The 15,151-nt window shown below is 54.3% G+C and overlaps 1 protein-coding gene across 5 annotated transcripts in view; it reads right to left on the reverse strand.

Moving 5' to 3' along the window:
• NPHP4 (nephrocystin 4) overlaps window positions 1-15,151 on the reverse strand; it is a 103,789-nt gene that overhangs the window by 29,126 nt on the left and 59,512 nt on the right. For 4 of the 5 annotated variants that reach the window (XM_079147961.1, XM_079147959.1, XM_079147957.1 and 1 more), the window contains 5 exons: window positions 10,822-10,883; window positions 8,973-9,071; window positions 7,627-7,778; window positions 7,301-7,492; window positions 6,512-6,699 (listed from right to left, as the gene is read on the reverse strand). In XM_079147961.1, the coding sequence (XP_079004087.1) occupies window positions 6,512-6,699; window positions 7,301-7,492; window positions 7,627-7,778; window positions 8,973-9,071; window positions 10,822-10,883 (693 nt within the window). The remainder of the gene's footprint in view (window positions 1-6,511; window positions 6,700-7,300; window positions 7,493-7,626; window positions 7,779-8,972; window positions 9,072-10,821; window positions 10,884-15,151) is intronic. The other variant, XM_079147958.1, reaches the window with a different exon arrangement.

Here is a 15,151-nt window from a genome sequence, read left to right on the forward strand (position 1 = left end):
TGCAGCCAGAGTGGCCGAGAGCTCTTCCCCAGGAGCCCAGGGAGCCAGCCTTGAGCACTGCAGACATGGGGTAACATGCCAGCTGGGGCACCCGACATCCGTGACTCTTGGCAGGTGGGACGCAAAGCTCGCAGCCATGAGAAGCTCACAACAAAATCCAGAATCTACCTGCGCCGTCAGCCCTACCATCCTGCAGGGAGAACCGCCAGGGAGGAGCAACAGCTGCACAACATGGCGGGGCAGCCGGACAGACTCACTTCATCTGCCAGAAGCCATCCTTGTGAGAAAGACAGAGCTACTACTCCAGACGGAAGAGATTAAAAGACGGAAGAGATTAAAAGACAGGAGAGATTAAAAGGAGTACAAACACGAGACTGAAACTGATCGAAAGTCGCACACGGGCTCACAGGGTAAGTTCACCTGGAAGGCTACGGGTGGCCTGGAATGTGACAACACAGCTGTGGCCGGTGAAAGGGCATCCGCGTTCCAAGGACGTGCATGCTACAGACTGGAGGTAAAGCGTCACCGTGTCCACAATCTGCTTTCTAATGGCTCCACATGGGGGAGATGAACGGAGCCGAAGGCACCACAGGCCACAGGCGGAGGCGAGGACGGGCTGGGGCTCTGTGGAAGGCCCCGGAAGGAGAAGGCATGCTAAGGTAGAGGGAGACCAAGAAGCGGGCTATGCCAGCTGGGCCAGGGATGGCCTGATAAGGAAGGCTCCCAGGCAATCCAGGAGCCAAGGGCCTGGGTGCTCACACTGGGAAGACCCCACACAAGGAACATGTTAGAAAAGCACAATCCAGGCCAGAAGCAAAGAATACGTAGGAAAGAACAGGGACTCCTGTGAGCCGACAGACGCACCACAAATCCAGTAGAAGCTTCCAAAGGAGTAGGGAGGACAGCTGAGGAAATGCCAGAGGGACATCCCATTCTGAGGGAAAAGAGGCGACAGGAAGAAATGCTGCCCACACACCACCCTGAACAACACAGATACCGCTGTCTGCAAGAGCCTGCCACCACACACAGGTTCTAGAACACTGTGAACCTCTGGATGAACCAAGATGGCCAGGACCCCAATATCTCAAGGGCCACTTTCTACCATCCATCAAAAGGGGTCCCTGTCATCAAAAGGGGCATGGCCTGGTGAAGCTAAAACCAGGGCATTCTCCCATCTACCCTCGCTTGCTCAGATGCCAGTCTGGACTAGGAACAAACTTTCCTTAGAAAAACTAACAGGTCTGGGACTGGCTGGTCACTACACTGGTGAGCGTGTCCTATTAGCTCTCTGGGTGCTGCAAATGATAGTCACTCACAAGAAAATGAGCTCCACATGAAATCCTGGTCAGAATATAAAAAGTAAAATAAATAAATGAAACTTCTAAAAGATAACACAGGAGGGACTCCTCAACACTCCACAGAGACAAACTCCTTGTATGTCCAGCGTAAGAAGTGCATCTGTTGAAGGCTGATACATAGACTTAATCTTAATGAAAAATTGATGTTAAGCAAAAGACACATCAAAAGAGCAGGAAGGCATGTCGCCCCCAGAGGGAGAAGACACCAGCATGTCTGAAGGACACCTACAAATGACACCATGCACAGCAGACCACAGAAGAGGGCAAGGACAGGAGCAAGCACGTCACAGGGAAAAGCTCCTTCAGGCCAGTGAGCATGGGGACACAGGGTCCTCCACTGGGAAGGAAGACCAGGGAGAGGTGCCCGCCTACCCAGCAGGCCAGCAGCCACTCTATAGCTGGCAAGGCTGGGGTGTGGCTCTGGCTTCCATCCACAGCTGGGGACGTGCAGACTGACGAGCCCTATGAAGACTAGGAGACAACATGGGACTAAATCAGGTGACCTCGCTCGGGTGTCAAAGTGACATTTTACACAACACCAGGCACAATTCATGAGAGAAATAACTGGTGGACTAGACCGCATCAAAAACAAAAACTTCTGCTCTGAAAAGCCCACCACTACGAGATGAAAAGAATAGCCACCGACGAAGAGAAAATATTTGCCAAACACACATCAGATCAAAGACTTGCATCCAAAGCAAAGGTGCACCTGTTCAGATGTCTGAACAGACGCCTCATGGAAGAAGCACTCGGAGAGATGTTCAGCATGACATCACTGGGGAACTGCGAATTCAAACGCCGTACCACCACACACCTGCTGGATCGGCTCCACCCAAAGCACTGCCAACCGGATGTCCACAGGCTCTGGAGCTGTCGCTGGCAAGAAGGCAAAGTGCAAGGTCCTCCTTACCAAATAAACACACTGCTGCCATAAAGAGCCCCACAAGCACACACCTTGGTACTTTCCCAATGAGTTAGAGATTGACCTCCATCACAAACCTGTGCAAATGTTTGTGACAACTTGATTCACCACTGGCAAAAGCTAGAAGCAACCAAGATGCCCTTCAACGGGTGAATGAATAAACAAACGGGTGTATCCACAGGATGGATACTTTCAGCAAGGACAGGAAGGACAGGAGGAAGGGAAGGAAGGGAGGAAGGGAAGGACGATCACGCTGTCAACATAGGAGCAGACACAGAGGAACCTGACCACACAAGGCCAGTCAGAGGCCGGTCTGCAAAGTCTTCGTACAGCCTGATTCCAGCTGCAGGAGATTCTGGAAAGGGCAGAACCTTAGAGACAGGAAAAAGACCAGTGGTCACCAGGGCAGAGTGGGAAGGGACAAGAGCCACAAGTGGAACACTGAAGGCAGTGAAATCATTCTGTGTTTGCCAGACCTAAGGCTCCCTTAGCATGAACCATGAGCTCCAGTAAATGCTACAAATCCACCTGTGTTCCACCCTAACAAGCACGGCACACACGGCACACCAACATGAGACCTGAAAGCAGGGGAAGGAGGGGGCTGCGGACTGAGGGGGCTCTGCACCATCTGCTCCACCTCTATTAGACCCAAAACTGCTCTGAAAAATAAAATCCACCCATTTGCTTTCTTTTTCTTTTTCTTTTCTTTTTTTTTTTTTCCCCTTCCTTCTGGTACTGGAGATCGAACCCGAGGGTGCCTAACCACTGAGTCACATCCCCAGCCCTTTCTTTTTTATTTTTAGACAAGGTCTGAGTTGCCGAGGCTGGCCTTGAACCTGTGAGCGTCCTGACTCAGCCCCCAGAGGCTGATCCCAGGCGTACCACTGCACGGCTCATCCTTTGGTCTCACGTCGTGGTTCTGGAGCCCGGCAAGCTTCTCTGAGCTCGAGCTGTACTTCAACAGCAGGAATCGGCTTGAGAGTGACCACAAGAGCCCCAACCAACCTGTCGGCTAGGGGTAGCTCTATGCACAGACCTGCCCAAGGAAGTCCACACCTGCACAGGCAGAAGCCACTTGAGGCTGAGACTCAGCTATGTAGCAAACTGGAAAACATTTCTAATTTTTTTTTTTTTTTGGACTTAAAACTTAAGAATTTTGAACTTTGAATTTTAATTCAAAATGACAAGAAAACTTGACTTTGGATTTTTATTTCCTTGGACATCAACTTGCAAAGACATTTAAATTTGGGGACTTCGATTTGTCTGAGAAATTCAACATGGAAATTCACTCAAATCAGGAGCATCTCTAAGTGACTGGCCTTTTTTATAGGGTGATCTCAATGCTACCATTTACCCTCAACGCAGAATATCTGATGAGCTACACTGGATCAAAAGATGGGTCAGATCAGGAATGAGAATGGACCAGGGACAAGGCTTCGGCAGGGGGCAGAGGAGCCCTGAAACCAAAGCATGATTTTGATCTGTTTTCCAGCCATCTGGGAATATAGCTGTGCCATCCGCCATGGATCACTGAGGATCAACCAAGGAAAAGTGGTTGATTTGGGAGAAGGGATCCCGGGAGGTGGTGACTGGTGGTGGCAGGTCTCTGCCTCAAGGATAACAGCCAACCAGAGGCATGGTTGTAAACTTAACGGTTAAGGTCAGCGAGCTGGGAACCAATGTGGGAGCGCACTGAGAACCTCCTCGCTGCCTGTGCCTCCCCGGGCCCCTCGGCCAGCCCAGGTTCACCCACATGGGTGAGGGAGAGGGACGGCCCGGTGAATGGCCCCCCTCCACCTCCTGCCTTCAGGTCTGCAGCAGGCTGGGGTCTGAGGCACTGACAGGCACGCGGGAGGCCGTGCCCAGCCCAGGGTGTGCCACTGCTGTGCATCAGCATCAAAGTCAGGACGACTCAGGGACAGGCCCGACAGTGCAGTGGGCTCTCCTGTTCCCACAAGCACGGTACCATAGATAAACACCATATAAAGAGAAGTGCAACGTGAGCTTCCCCATCCACTCAGCTGATGCTGACCTCGGACAGGACCTGGGGAGCGCTGCCCACTGCAACTGCAAACCCCGCACGGTGCCCACCGCCTGCCAGCCCTTCTGACTACTTGCTTCCTACCTATTTACCTCAACTCCAAACTCCTTTCCTTCCACTTCTATTGAGTTTGTTTTCCTCCCCAAAGCTCCCAGAGTTGAACGGTTAATGCTGACTCTCCTTCTCCCCAGCACAGGCTTCCAGAACTGTGCCTTTGCAGCAAGGGCCACTTGATCTCACAATATTAGCTTCTCACTTAATCTCAGATAATAAGTCACTTCTATTTTGATTTCTTCATTAACCCATCATAAGAAGTGTGTTTAGAGTTAGAAGTTAATAGTTCAGACTGTATGGGGGGCAAATTCCTGAACTTGGGGCACTGTGGTCAGAAGACACCATAAAACAAGATTTGAAAGTGATTCTCTTGGGAGAGAGTGACACCTGCTTGGTGGCCTAAAACACACACATATCAGTTCTTTTCCAGTTTCAAGGTATGCAAATAACACACACCCTCCAAACAGGATACGCAAGTTCTCAGATCATCTTCTAAACTACATTTTATAACATACTCATGACTGTGCTTCTGTTTGATCTATCCCTTTACTGAGAACTGTGCCAAATCACTTACGATTGTGGGTTTGTCGGTCACCTCCACAAAGAGCCATTCACCTGCCTTTCCTGGAGGCTACATGAGAAGCTCAGGGATCCAGTCACTGTCCTGGTAAACTGTCTGCCTGGTTATCATCCAAGAGCCTCCTGGACCTCCAGCCTTGCATTTGCCCTTTGTCTCCTGTCGATGCTGATGCTGTTAAACTACTTCCTGTGCCATCAGAATCTGAACATGGCTTTTCCCACCTTCTACTGCCCACCTCAAGATACAGTGGTGGTCAGAGCCCAGTTTGGTCCCTTATGAGACATGGCATCAACCAAAGATGGAAAAACTGACCATCAATAAACAGATCATGTCAGGCATGTTCCATCCACCATGTTTTAAATCCACTAGTCTGCAATAAAACCAGAAGGGAAAAAGCCACTGATCTCCACCCTTGGAACACACAAGGGAACATGCCATTATGATATCCTGCCTTTCCTGGGCCAACTACACCTCCAGGTGACAGCTGACGAGGAGAAGCCTCGGTTACAGAAGGGCCCCAGTCTGGATCTGGAATGCCCCGAGAAGCTCCGATGTTCAGGCTCGGTCCCCAGCGCAGCAGCATTCAGAGGCAGGGTTTGGAGGAGTGTCTGGATCAGGAGGACTCTGACCTCATCAGCAGGCAGTTCATTCATTGGTTCATGACTGAACCCACTTCTGGGAGTGGCAGGACGTGGGGCCTAGCTGGAGGAAGCAGGCAGGCCCAAACCAATGGAGCAGCCAGCCATGCTCAGAAATCCCTGAAACTGTGAGCCAAAATAAACCTTTCCTCTTCTAAGTTGTTCTTCTCAGGTATTTTGTCACACTGATGGAAGGCTGACAGGAAGCACCCAGCTGGCCCGCAGAGGTGTTCTAAAGAAAGATGTAGCCATGTGCACCCTCCAGCGCAATGACTGATAGCATGCGACAGTTGTGGTGGCTGCTGCTGTACCAGAGGAAGAAGCAGCCAGAGGTCACAGTGCTGCAGTGACAGAGTCCAAGTCACCCACTACTAAGAACCCTTGGCAAAACAAAGCCGTGCACCCAATCACATGTCGAGTTCTAACTTGGGAAAAGAAGGGACAAAGAGACACATTTCATTTTAGTCCTAAACAAGATCCGGACTGTGCGATGGATGCACTGCAGGACAACTCTTCCACAAAGAAAGTAACAAGACAGAGACAGGGACAGTGGCAGCCTCTGCAGACACAACCCACAGGGTAGGGCACAGCGTCCACCCATTGCAACATGCAGACAGGAGTTTTGATTAGTTATTTTAAATATTATGAAGTCATTGAGGAAATCTTTTAACATTGGCTAGATATTTGATGGTATTAAGGAATTATTTTTTACTACAACAGCATAAGTTTGTGTTTTTCAAAAGACTTCTTAGTTTTGTGGTGAAACATAAGAAAATATTTACAAATGAACTTGCAACGTCTGGGTGGGGGAGGCCCGGGGTCATGCTGTGGGTCAGTGTTGAGACACTAGCTGCGCCTGTGGACTGTCTAACAATGACATGCACACGGGCCCCAGCAGTCACACTCATGAGCACTCACCAGTATCAAAGGAGCCACCTTCACTAATGGGAACGAGGACATGGGACAGGGCGTCAGGGCCCGTCTTCCCTGGCCCAGCCAGCTCCACCAGCTGCAGCCGTGGCGTCGTGGCAGGTGGGAAGCGGTAGAACTGGAATGTGAAGTACACAGCCTTTGGCCACGGAGTTCCTCGGTGGTTCTGGGCCACTCTGAATCCAACAACAGCTCTGATTAATCAGGCATCCACAGCAGAGAGCCTGGGACAGTCTCCAGGACTGGTGTAGGAGCTGCCTTGGTCACAGTGATCTCAGGAGCCAGGAGGGCAGCAGCCACATCAGGCACAGTGACCCTCCTGGCTCAAGGATGCTGAACTCAGAGCTCCTCTAACCCGAGAATCAGGCAGACGTCATGCACATTTTAATCAAGGAGACAAGCCCGGGCGAAGCAGGCTTCCTGGCATTCAGAATGGTTCTGATGGGTCTTAGCCAAAATAAAGTAAAACCAGATGGCAGGTCAAAGGATCCCAGCACAAAAAAAGGATAAAGCTTTAAGGAGATGGAAATGCTAATTACCTGATTTGATCATTACACATTGCATACATATATCAAATTATCACACTATACCCATAAATACATACAAGTATGTGCTAATTAAAAATTTTTAAAGAGCAAATTAACTAATTAATTTGAAAAACAACACTGCTTGATCCAACAAGACCTGAACACAGTGTCTGCCAGGTCAGAGCCACATCAGAGCTGCTCTTCAGCACAAGGAAGCAGGGGTGTGAAGGACAGGACACTCGGCAGCTACCTGCTGAAGGCAAGAAATTGGAGCACTATCTCATTGCTCTGTAGACAATCTGCGTCTTCCTTCTGAGGGCTGAAGTGCACAGGATCGGCTGGACTGACAGCTTCAGCAGGCCGCTTGCTGGCATCCAGAATCTCAGGAAAGCCAGAGGACTGCAGGAGAACCATGGTGGCTCTGGAGAGCTGGCTTCCAAGACTGAAACAGACAGGGTCCTCAACCAGCCCCGGGAGAAGGGGAAGAGATGCATTCATCTCTGCAGAGAGCTGCTGCTCCGAGGCTGGTGACAGGCGGCACTTGCTTGGCCCTATCCCCCTGGCACCACGCCTCACCTCCTGGGCTGGGCTCCCACGACAATGGGGGCGTGCAGAGGAGTGAACGGCAGCTCCTGTAAGTGCTCAGCCACAGGCCTTTCCAGGACCAGGGGAGTCTGACTCAGGTCGGCTTCCAGATGAGAGATCCTGCCCTCCAAGGGGAACTCCTGCTGAACAAAATGGGCCTCTAGGTGAGGCCAGAGGAACCCCAACCTGCAGCCACCAAGACTGCTCAGCTCTAAGGGGTCGATGACCGCATGGCCTCCGCAGGGTTGTCAGCCTTCACCAGCACAAGTACAGGAGGCTCAGCTACACTGCAGCTGCAGGTAAACAATGAATGACTTCAGTATAAGGATGCTCCATCTAATCCTTGGGACATATTTATGCAAAAACACTGCTTTTTAACCAAAACCTTAACTGTGCCTCCTCCATTCCACGTGGTAATCTGTGAGTCAAGAAGCTGCAAGGAAGGACCATCAAGTTCATGAACAAGTCATACTACGGGGGCATCTGATACCTTAGATGGCAAGTTAAGTCAAAGATGCTTATGGGACAGAAAGAGGCTTCCTTCAAACCTCAGAGCTGGCCAGAGTGCCTGGGCATTGCTCTGGCCCCTGTGTGTCCTGAATTTTCCAGTTTCTCACTCTGAGGCAGGGTATCTGGGTGGAGAGGTGGTGGGCCCCCAAGCACCCTCTCCGCTGGGTCACACTCGAGGCTTCCACTGAGCAGGGACAGCCCGCGCACCACATCTTGGAGGGGACTAAAAAGACAGCAATCACTTCACAAGTAGGTGGGCTGCGGGGCAGCACAGATGCTCAGCACAGAGTGTCTGCTCACAGGTGACCAGAAGGGACTGTTCTTCCTCTGTGCCACCAGTGAGAGACCACAGGTGCAGTCTGCAGGCGGCTGGTCACCTCTAGACCAGGTCTACAGGAATCCCCAAGGTCAGGGCAGCACAGGCTATTTCTACTCAACCTAAACCCTCCCTTAGCAGCAAGAAGGGGCTGTGCATGCGTGAGGCCCGCCCATCCCCCACCCCGGCCCTCATGTCCCACCCTCCCTGCTCCTTCCACACACAGGCCACCAGCAACTGGGCTCCACTGGCTCAGGAAAACCCAGCCTGCATCAAGCACTGTGGTGAGAACACACCTTTCCAGTCTCCAGGACAGAATGGTGGCCACAAGAAGCAGAGGGACACAGGGGCCCACTCCACCCATCCCACAGCCCACAGCCCACGTCAGAGCCTAAGGTCCTCATCACCTAACCAAGGACCAGCAAGGCTCAAAAATCCAAGGCTTGCCAGCAGTCAGGGGGCACAGAGGCCCATGTGCAAGGTGAGGCAGGAGGCAGGGTGGGGCACTTACTGCCTGGGGCTGGGAGTCTTCTGGTGATCGTGGAGTGGCTCTGGCTGAGCGGCAAGGAGCCGGGGACTGCGGGGAAGTCACCAGCTGGGAAAGTGACAACTGGAAGGCAAGAGAACCCCTATCACCTAACGAAGCCCCCAACACACACACAACCCTGCACACACACACGCGGCACAAACCCAGGGGAACAGAGGACACTGGGATCCAGCCACAGAAGGGAACGACTCTGCAGTCTCCTGGTCAGCGGCTGCATGCGACCGAGGGCCTCTCCCCAGCTCCCACTCCCCACAGAGCCATGGCTCTGGGGTCTCTCCCAGATGACAATTTGAATAAAAATACACCAACGAGGAAAAGCAAGCAGTTGAGGGAAGAGCGTCCATCCAGGGTGGACAAGGTGAGACCCTTGGGCTCTGCTCCCACCCCTGGACTGGACACTCCCAAGGTCCCCTCTGATCCAGTCACTGGTATCCCTGTCCAGTGAGCTTCCCACCAAGGCAGTGACTACAAGGCAGCCGCCACAGAAGACAGACCATCCCACCACCTCTTTATCATGTGACCTTGTGAAGGTCGGCCAGCCTCCTTACCTCAGTCCCTTTACCTGTAAGAAAATGATGATAATGGCACCTGACCTGCAGGACTACTGTGGGGACTCAACGAGAATCACGGCGAGGGCTGGGCATGTACCTGGCATGTGGCAGGCTTTCTAAAAAGGTTTATGTTTATATTTGGAAAATGAATGCCCCATAAAAAGGCAGTAGGGGGCCTGCACACTACTGAGACGCTATTTCCAGCACACGCTGCCGTGGGATGCTCGCTTTAAGCAGGGACAGCTGGTACAGAGGCCCAAAGGAGGTGCCAGCACAGAGAAGTCAGTGGGTGAGGAGATAGGGAAGGGACGATGAGAGGACAGCAGGTATCCTGGCAGCTTTTGCAGGGAGCCAGGAAGACCACGCAGGTCTGTTTGGCCCCCAAGACCAGGAGGCACTGTCAGCTCTCCCTGCCCCGCACTCGGGGTGACATGGAAACCAGGGAACATGCCAAGTTAGGCCAGCGGGGGGCCAGGAGGCCATCCACAGCCATGCGTCTCCAGGCACAGATGCTCCGCTGGGACCCAGCTTCCAAGCTGCGTGCCCCACACCAGAGCTGCTTTCTGGAGCAGCCTGGGTCACTGAATCACTCGACTTTCCTAGACATCAACTTCCAGGGTGGCACTAGCAGACAAAGTCACCGGGAAGGACAAGCCAACTCTGACCTCAGTCAAAAATCATGCAGCCGGAGCCACCCCAGGCCACAGGGGGGCACCTGGGGCAGCTTGGTATCCCAGAAGCACAGCCACGTAGGGGCTCCACAGCCACCAAGCGCCATGGCCAAGCCAGGAAGAGCCCTTCTCCCCACACAGAGAAGTGCAGCCCCACGCAGGTGTGTGCTGCCTGACACAGTGTCCACAGGCCACATCTGGAGCTGTGGCCCTGAGTGCACCAGCCTGTAGCCCCTGGCACCCCCTCCTGGCAGAGCGGGTCTGGGAGAGGGAAGAGGTATAGAAAAATACAGAAGGCGATCAGTCCTGAGGGCGTCTCCGCCAGCAGACGTGACTGCCAGGAGAGCAGGGCAAGGCCTGGAGGCCCTGCAGAGGCCTCTGCCAGCACAGTGGACACCACCAACAGGCAGCACGTCAGGATCAAGCTCCATGACGGGTGGGAAGGACCAAAGACGCCCCCAGTCCACGGGCCTCCACGTCAGGGATGCAAACAGGGACTGACTACTGTTGAAGAGGCAAGGAGTGCCTTCGGGAGTCCAGTCAGGGCCTTACTCTGGAATTCTGAAGTGGCCCCGTCAGGCCTGGACTTACCCCTGGTCCCACGGGCGAGTCCTGGGTGGCTGCAAGACCCTGGGGCACGGGCACAGGAGGACCTGGGAAGAAGCACAGGAGCCATGAGCCTCTATGTGTCCAGTGCAGCTGGTCTCGATGCCTCTCTCCGCCTGTCTAGGCTGGAGTTCAGCAGCAGCTGTGTGCCGTCCCAAGGCTCAGCATCTGCACAGAACGTGGCAGACAGCTCTGCCAAGTCTCCGCTGGAGATCGGACTTGAGCAAGGGTGCCAAGGGCACGCGGGACCAGCTCCACCCTCCTGGGCTGCAAGGTCTCATATGAGCCATGACACATGACAGCTCTTGGACATCGAGCTCTCTCAACATGTCTGCTCGGCACCCCGTGAGTAGGTTCAAGGGTCATACACCACTGTCTTGGGAGAGTGGGGCTCTCGGCTCCCTGGTACGACCCGCCACTGTTATAGAAGAGACTCTTCAGAGCAAACAAGGCAGAGGCTATAGCCCAGCTGGTGGCCCCACTAGTGCCCGCAGGACACCTCCTGGTCCCTGGGTCCTGCTTATTCTAGATGGAAGCAGGCTGGACTTCAGGAGGCCTACCAGGAAGGGTGGAGGCCAGCCTTTCACGTCATCCCCCTCAAACAAGCAACTGACAACACCTTTGACACTGGAGAGGTCAAGGCTGCTTCCCAGGGGCCTGGGGGCCCACCTGCAGAGCCAGCATCCTCTCATGGAGCCAAGGCACCTGCCGCCTGCTACAGCACAGGGACTGGACAAAGGGCCAGCAGGGGTTTTTCCATGCAAATCCAACCACTGCCATTTACCACCTTACGCTCATTTCACACATGCCAACCCTCGGCCTTCACCCGCTGTGGTCACCACCTCCAGTTGACAGTGGAGCCTAGTCTGATTAGGCACCTCTGCCCCCTGACCCCAAAGGCCAGGTTTTAGCCAGCACGGGATGTGAGCCCTGGGCGCTGGCCTACAGGGTAACCCTCTTGCTACCCTAGAGGCATAGCCTGTCTTTGTGTTGTGCCCTGCCTGGTTCACTGTACTCCTCTTCACAGTGACAGGACTCTGCCCACCCAATGAACTCCCAGAATCACCTGAACCTCCTGAGCAATTGAGCCCTCTCACCAGGGTTTCACCCAGCCACATGTCACCTGCTGTGGCCACCAGGCATTCTCTTAGCTCCCCTTCCTTCCCTGCGGCCTCTGCTACCCAAGTTCCCCCAGGGCCCACATCTGCATGAAGTGTCAGGGAGTGGCTCCTTCAGACCTTCCTGGAACCCCAATGTCCATGGCACATAGTGGCACATAGCTCAGGCAGGCACACGTTCACAACACAGACGCCTCTGCACAGAGACAGCTAACAACTTCCTGTCCCAGTCTGGACCACAGCAGAACAACAACAAAAGACCATCTACCAGGAGGACAGACACGAGAAGCAGCACTCAAGCTAGGCCCCCTGACTCCACCTGTGGAGGCGGTGCAGGCTGAGGGACCTGCTGGAGGCCCCGGGAGTGCTTGCTGTGGGGATGGGCCAGAGGGCGCTCCGCAGCCCAGGTGACCCGACCACCCAGCCAGCTCTGAGGCAGTGCCTGCTCACTGGCCCCACCCTCTGACAAGTCAGGTTAACATGGTTTCAGGAGTCCTCAAACAGTCTTGTCAGCAGAGCCTGCAGCTTCAGAAGGAGCAGGCAGATCAGCCAGCAGGCCTGGTTTCCAGGAGCAACGTAGGGGCTCTGCTGTCCCACCAGCCTCCAGCTGCACCTATCCCCAGGGTCCTGGGCATCTGCTGCAGACAAAGTCAGGGCTCCACGCAGCAGCCCCCACCTGCTGAAACAGGACAGCCGCCAGAGCACCTCTACTTTGTTCCCCATGAAATGGGGACTCAGAAAACTCTGCAGGCTGATTTTGGTAACAAGGAAAAATTGCAGGAAATGGTTCCATTATCTTCAGCTAAGAGAAAGCCGGCACTTAGGAGCTGGGCTCCAAGCATCCTCCAGGCGAGGAAAACCTGATGCTGGGGAGGTTACCCCCGGAAGCACACCAAACCTCATGTGCACCCCCAGTCCCAAATCCGGGCATTGTGTGCTGTGTATGTTCAAGTGGTTCTTTATATTGTGACTTCTTATGCAATTTTATCTTCAAGAGAGCAAAACAGCCCAAAAGAGGCTCTGGCAGCCTTTTTAAAAGACACCAGCTAAAAGCCCCAGGCAAGAGGGTCCAAATCCACACCCCCTAGGATAACACGGGCTGAGAAGGAATACCCCAAGACCACAGAGTGCCTGGTTTTCAATCTTGTCACCTTAACACTGACAGAGTGGTCATCAATTAAGCTGCTGCTTCCTGCCCAGAGTGACCCTGTGACCTCCTACACAACGGCAAGCCTGGCAGGGAAGCCCACCTCCACCCAGTGCACCGCAGGGCCAGCATATGCTGGGAACCCCTGCACCAGCAAACCGGACCCAGGGCAACATGTGTGTGCACAAGGACACGTGTGCATGGTCCATGCGCATGCCCAGGGAGCATATGCCCAGAGCCAAAGAGCAAAGCCTTGCAAGTACACCAAGGGCTCCTGAAAACAGGCCCCTAAATAAAAGCTGGCACATCCCCATGTAGGACAGAGGTGGCTGGTGGAGGAGGTGGGCAGACCAGTGGGGAAGGGGCGCAGCCAGGACCGGGTTAAAGTGAAAAGAGCCAGAGGCTGGCCACTTAGGTTGTGTGACCCCATCCACATTAAAGGGAGAGGAATCGCGTGGCAGGCGGCCGTGAACCCACGGGCACTGGGTGACCTGCAAGGAGCTACCCCTGCACCTGTCTGTCAGCGCGTCTTCATACAGTACCGGAAGGATGACAGTTCAGGGGCCATCGGAGCCAGGAGACACCCTGGCTAAACCAACACCACCAGTTAGCAGTGCTTCTCCCCAGAGCGCATGAAGGCTAGGCCCCTTCCCCAGGGGCAAAGTCAGCGTCTGGCCCAGCACAGGCTCGGTTCGGGTTCGCGAGCTAGACACTAAGAGGAGCACAGGGACCCAGAGACGCTTTTCCACAGTCACACTGAGCAGCTGGGGGCCAGCAGCACCCTCAGCTGCACACACCTCACCAAGAAGGGGCAAGGAGGACTAAATCAGCGGCTCCTACGACACTGGCCTAGACTGCCACCAGAACAGCCCTGCCAATGGCTGGGACGAGGCAGACTCTGGTGCCACCACAGGTCCTGCCTCCTGTCGGAACACTAATTTTCCCCGACACTCCATTACTCTCCATTCAGTCTCCGCATGCCGCAAACCGCTGTCAACAAGATCTTGATTAGCCACTCCAGGCCTGTCAGGTTAGCCCTGAGAAGCCCAGGCCCACACTTGACTGAATGCCGGCCTCAGGAGGCCAGGCAGAGTGTGCACTCTGACTCCAGGCTGGACCGGTACACGTCCCACCGAGTCACACAAAGACCCAGGCTTAATGCAGCTTCTGCCTTCTCCTCCAGAGAAGAATGCTCCTCGGTCGGTGCTCTCTGGCAGCACCGTGGACAGACCCAACAGCAAAGGCTACACCATGAGAGATCGTGATCAAACTTGGTCCCAGGTGATGAGATTTCCCAGAATGCACCTGAGTCCCTTCCCGTGCCCTGGCCCGTCCTCATAGGGGTCGTCCTGATTGTGCACGTTGGACATAGAACTGAAAAGAACACACTGAAGCACAGCCAGACGGAGACGCTCTCCAGCCGTGCCCATCGGCCTGCTCATGGCGCCCCACAGGAAACAAGCCGGGTCAGCAGCACACGGGGTTCAGGACAGGAGCACGGAGTGGCTCCAGCAACCCTCTCATTTTTGGGTTAAGCACAGGAGGGGGACTCCAGGAGAGAGGGGCTTGGCGCCTACCCTCCGAACTAGGGAACCACTGAGCAGCCATTTGTCCCCTCACGCTAGGCCTTTCTCGGCATGCAAGTTACAAAACCATAAAAGAGTAAAACAGAAATAAGGCAAAAGGAAGGAGAGTGCTACCCACCCTCACCTGCTATATTCACCAACCACTTTGTCTGAGGTACATTTCATCATCTGCCTGCAACGCACCAGGCTACAGAAGGACACAAAGACCAACAGCTAAGGAGGACAGGGCAGCAGCCTCCACCAAGGAGGCCTCCCAGCCTGGGGGTGCACAGCCCTCGACACAGCAGGAAGCATGCAGAGGTGGTGGTGCCCTTTCTGGTGATGTGGGTGTGGCCCCCAGGCATCCGCCCACTGAGGGCCCTGGTAGGGGGCCACACTGGGCTCTTTACCCCCAAATCCAAGCTGCCTTCCTGGGACGCCAACAGCCGAGGGAAAGAGAACTGGCAGGCAGGCGGGCCGGGGAC

The sequence above is a fragment of the Sciurus vulgaris genome (genome assembly GCF_902686455.1).
Source record: "Sciurus vulgaris genome assembly, chromosome: 1".
In the NCBI taxonomy this organism is placed as follows: Eukaryota; Metazoa; Chordata; class Mammalia; order Rodentia; family Sciuridae; genus Sciurus; species Sciurus vulgaris.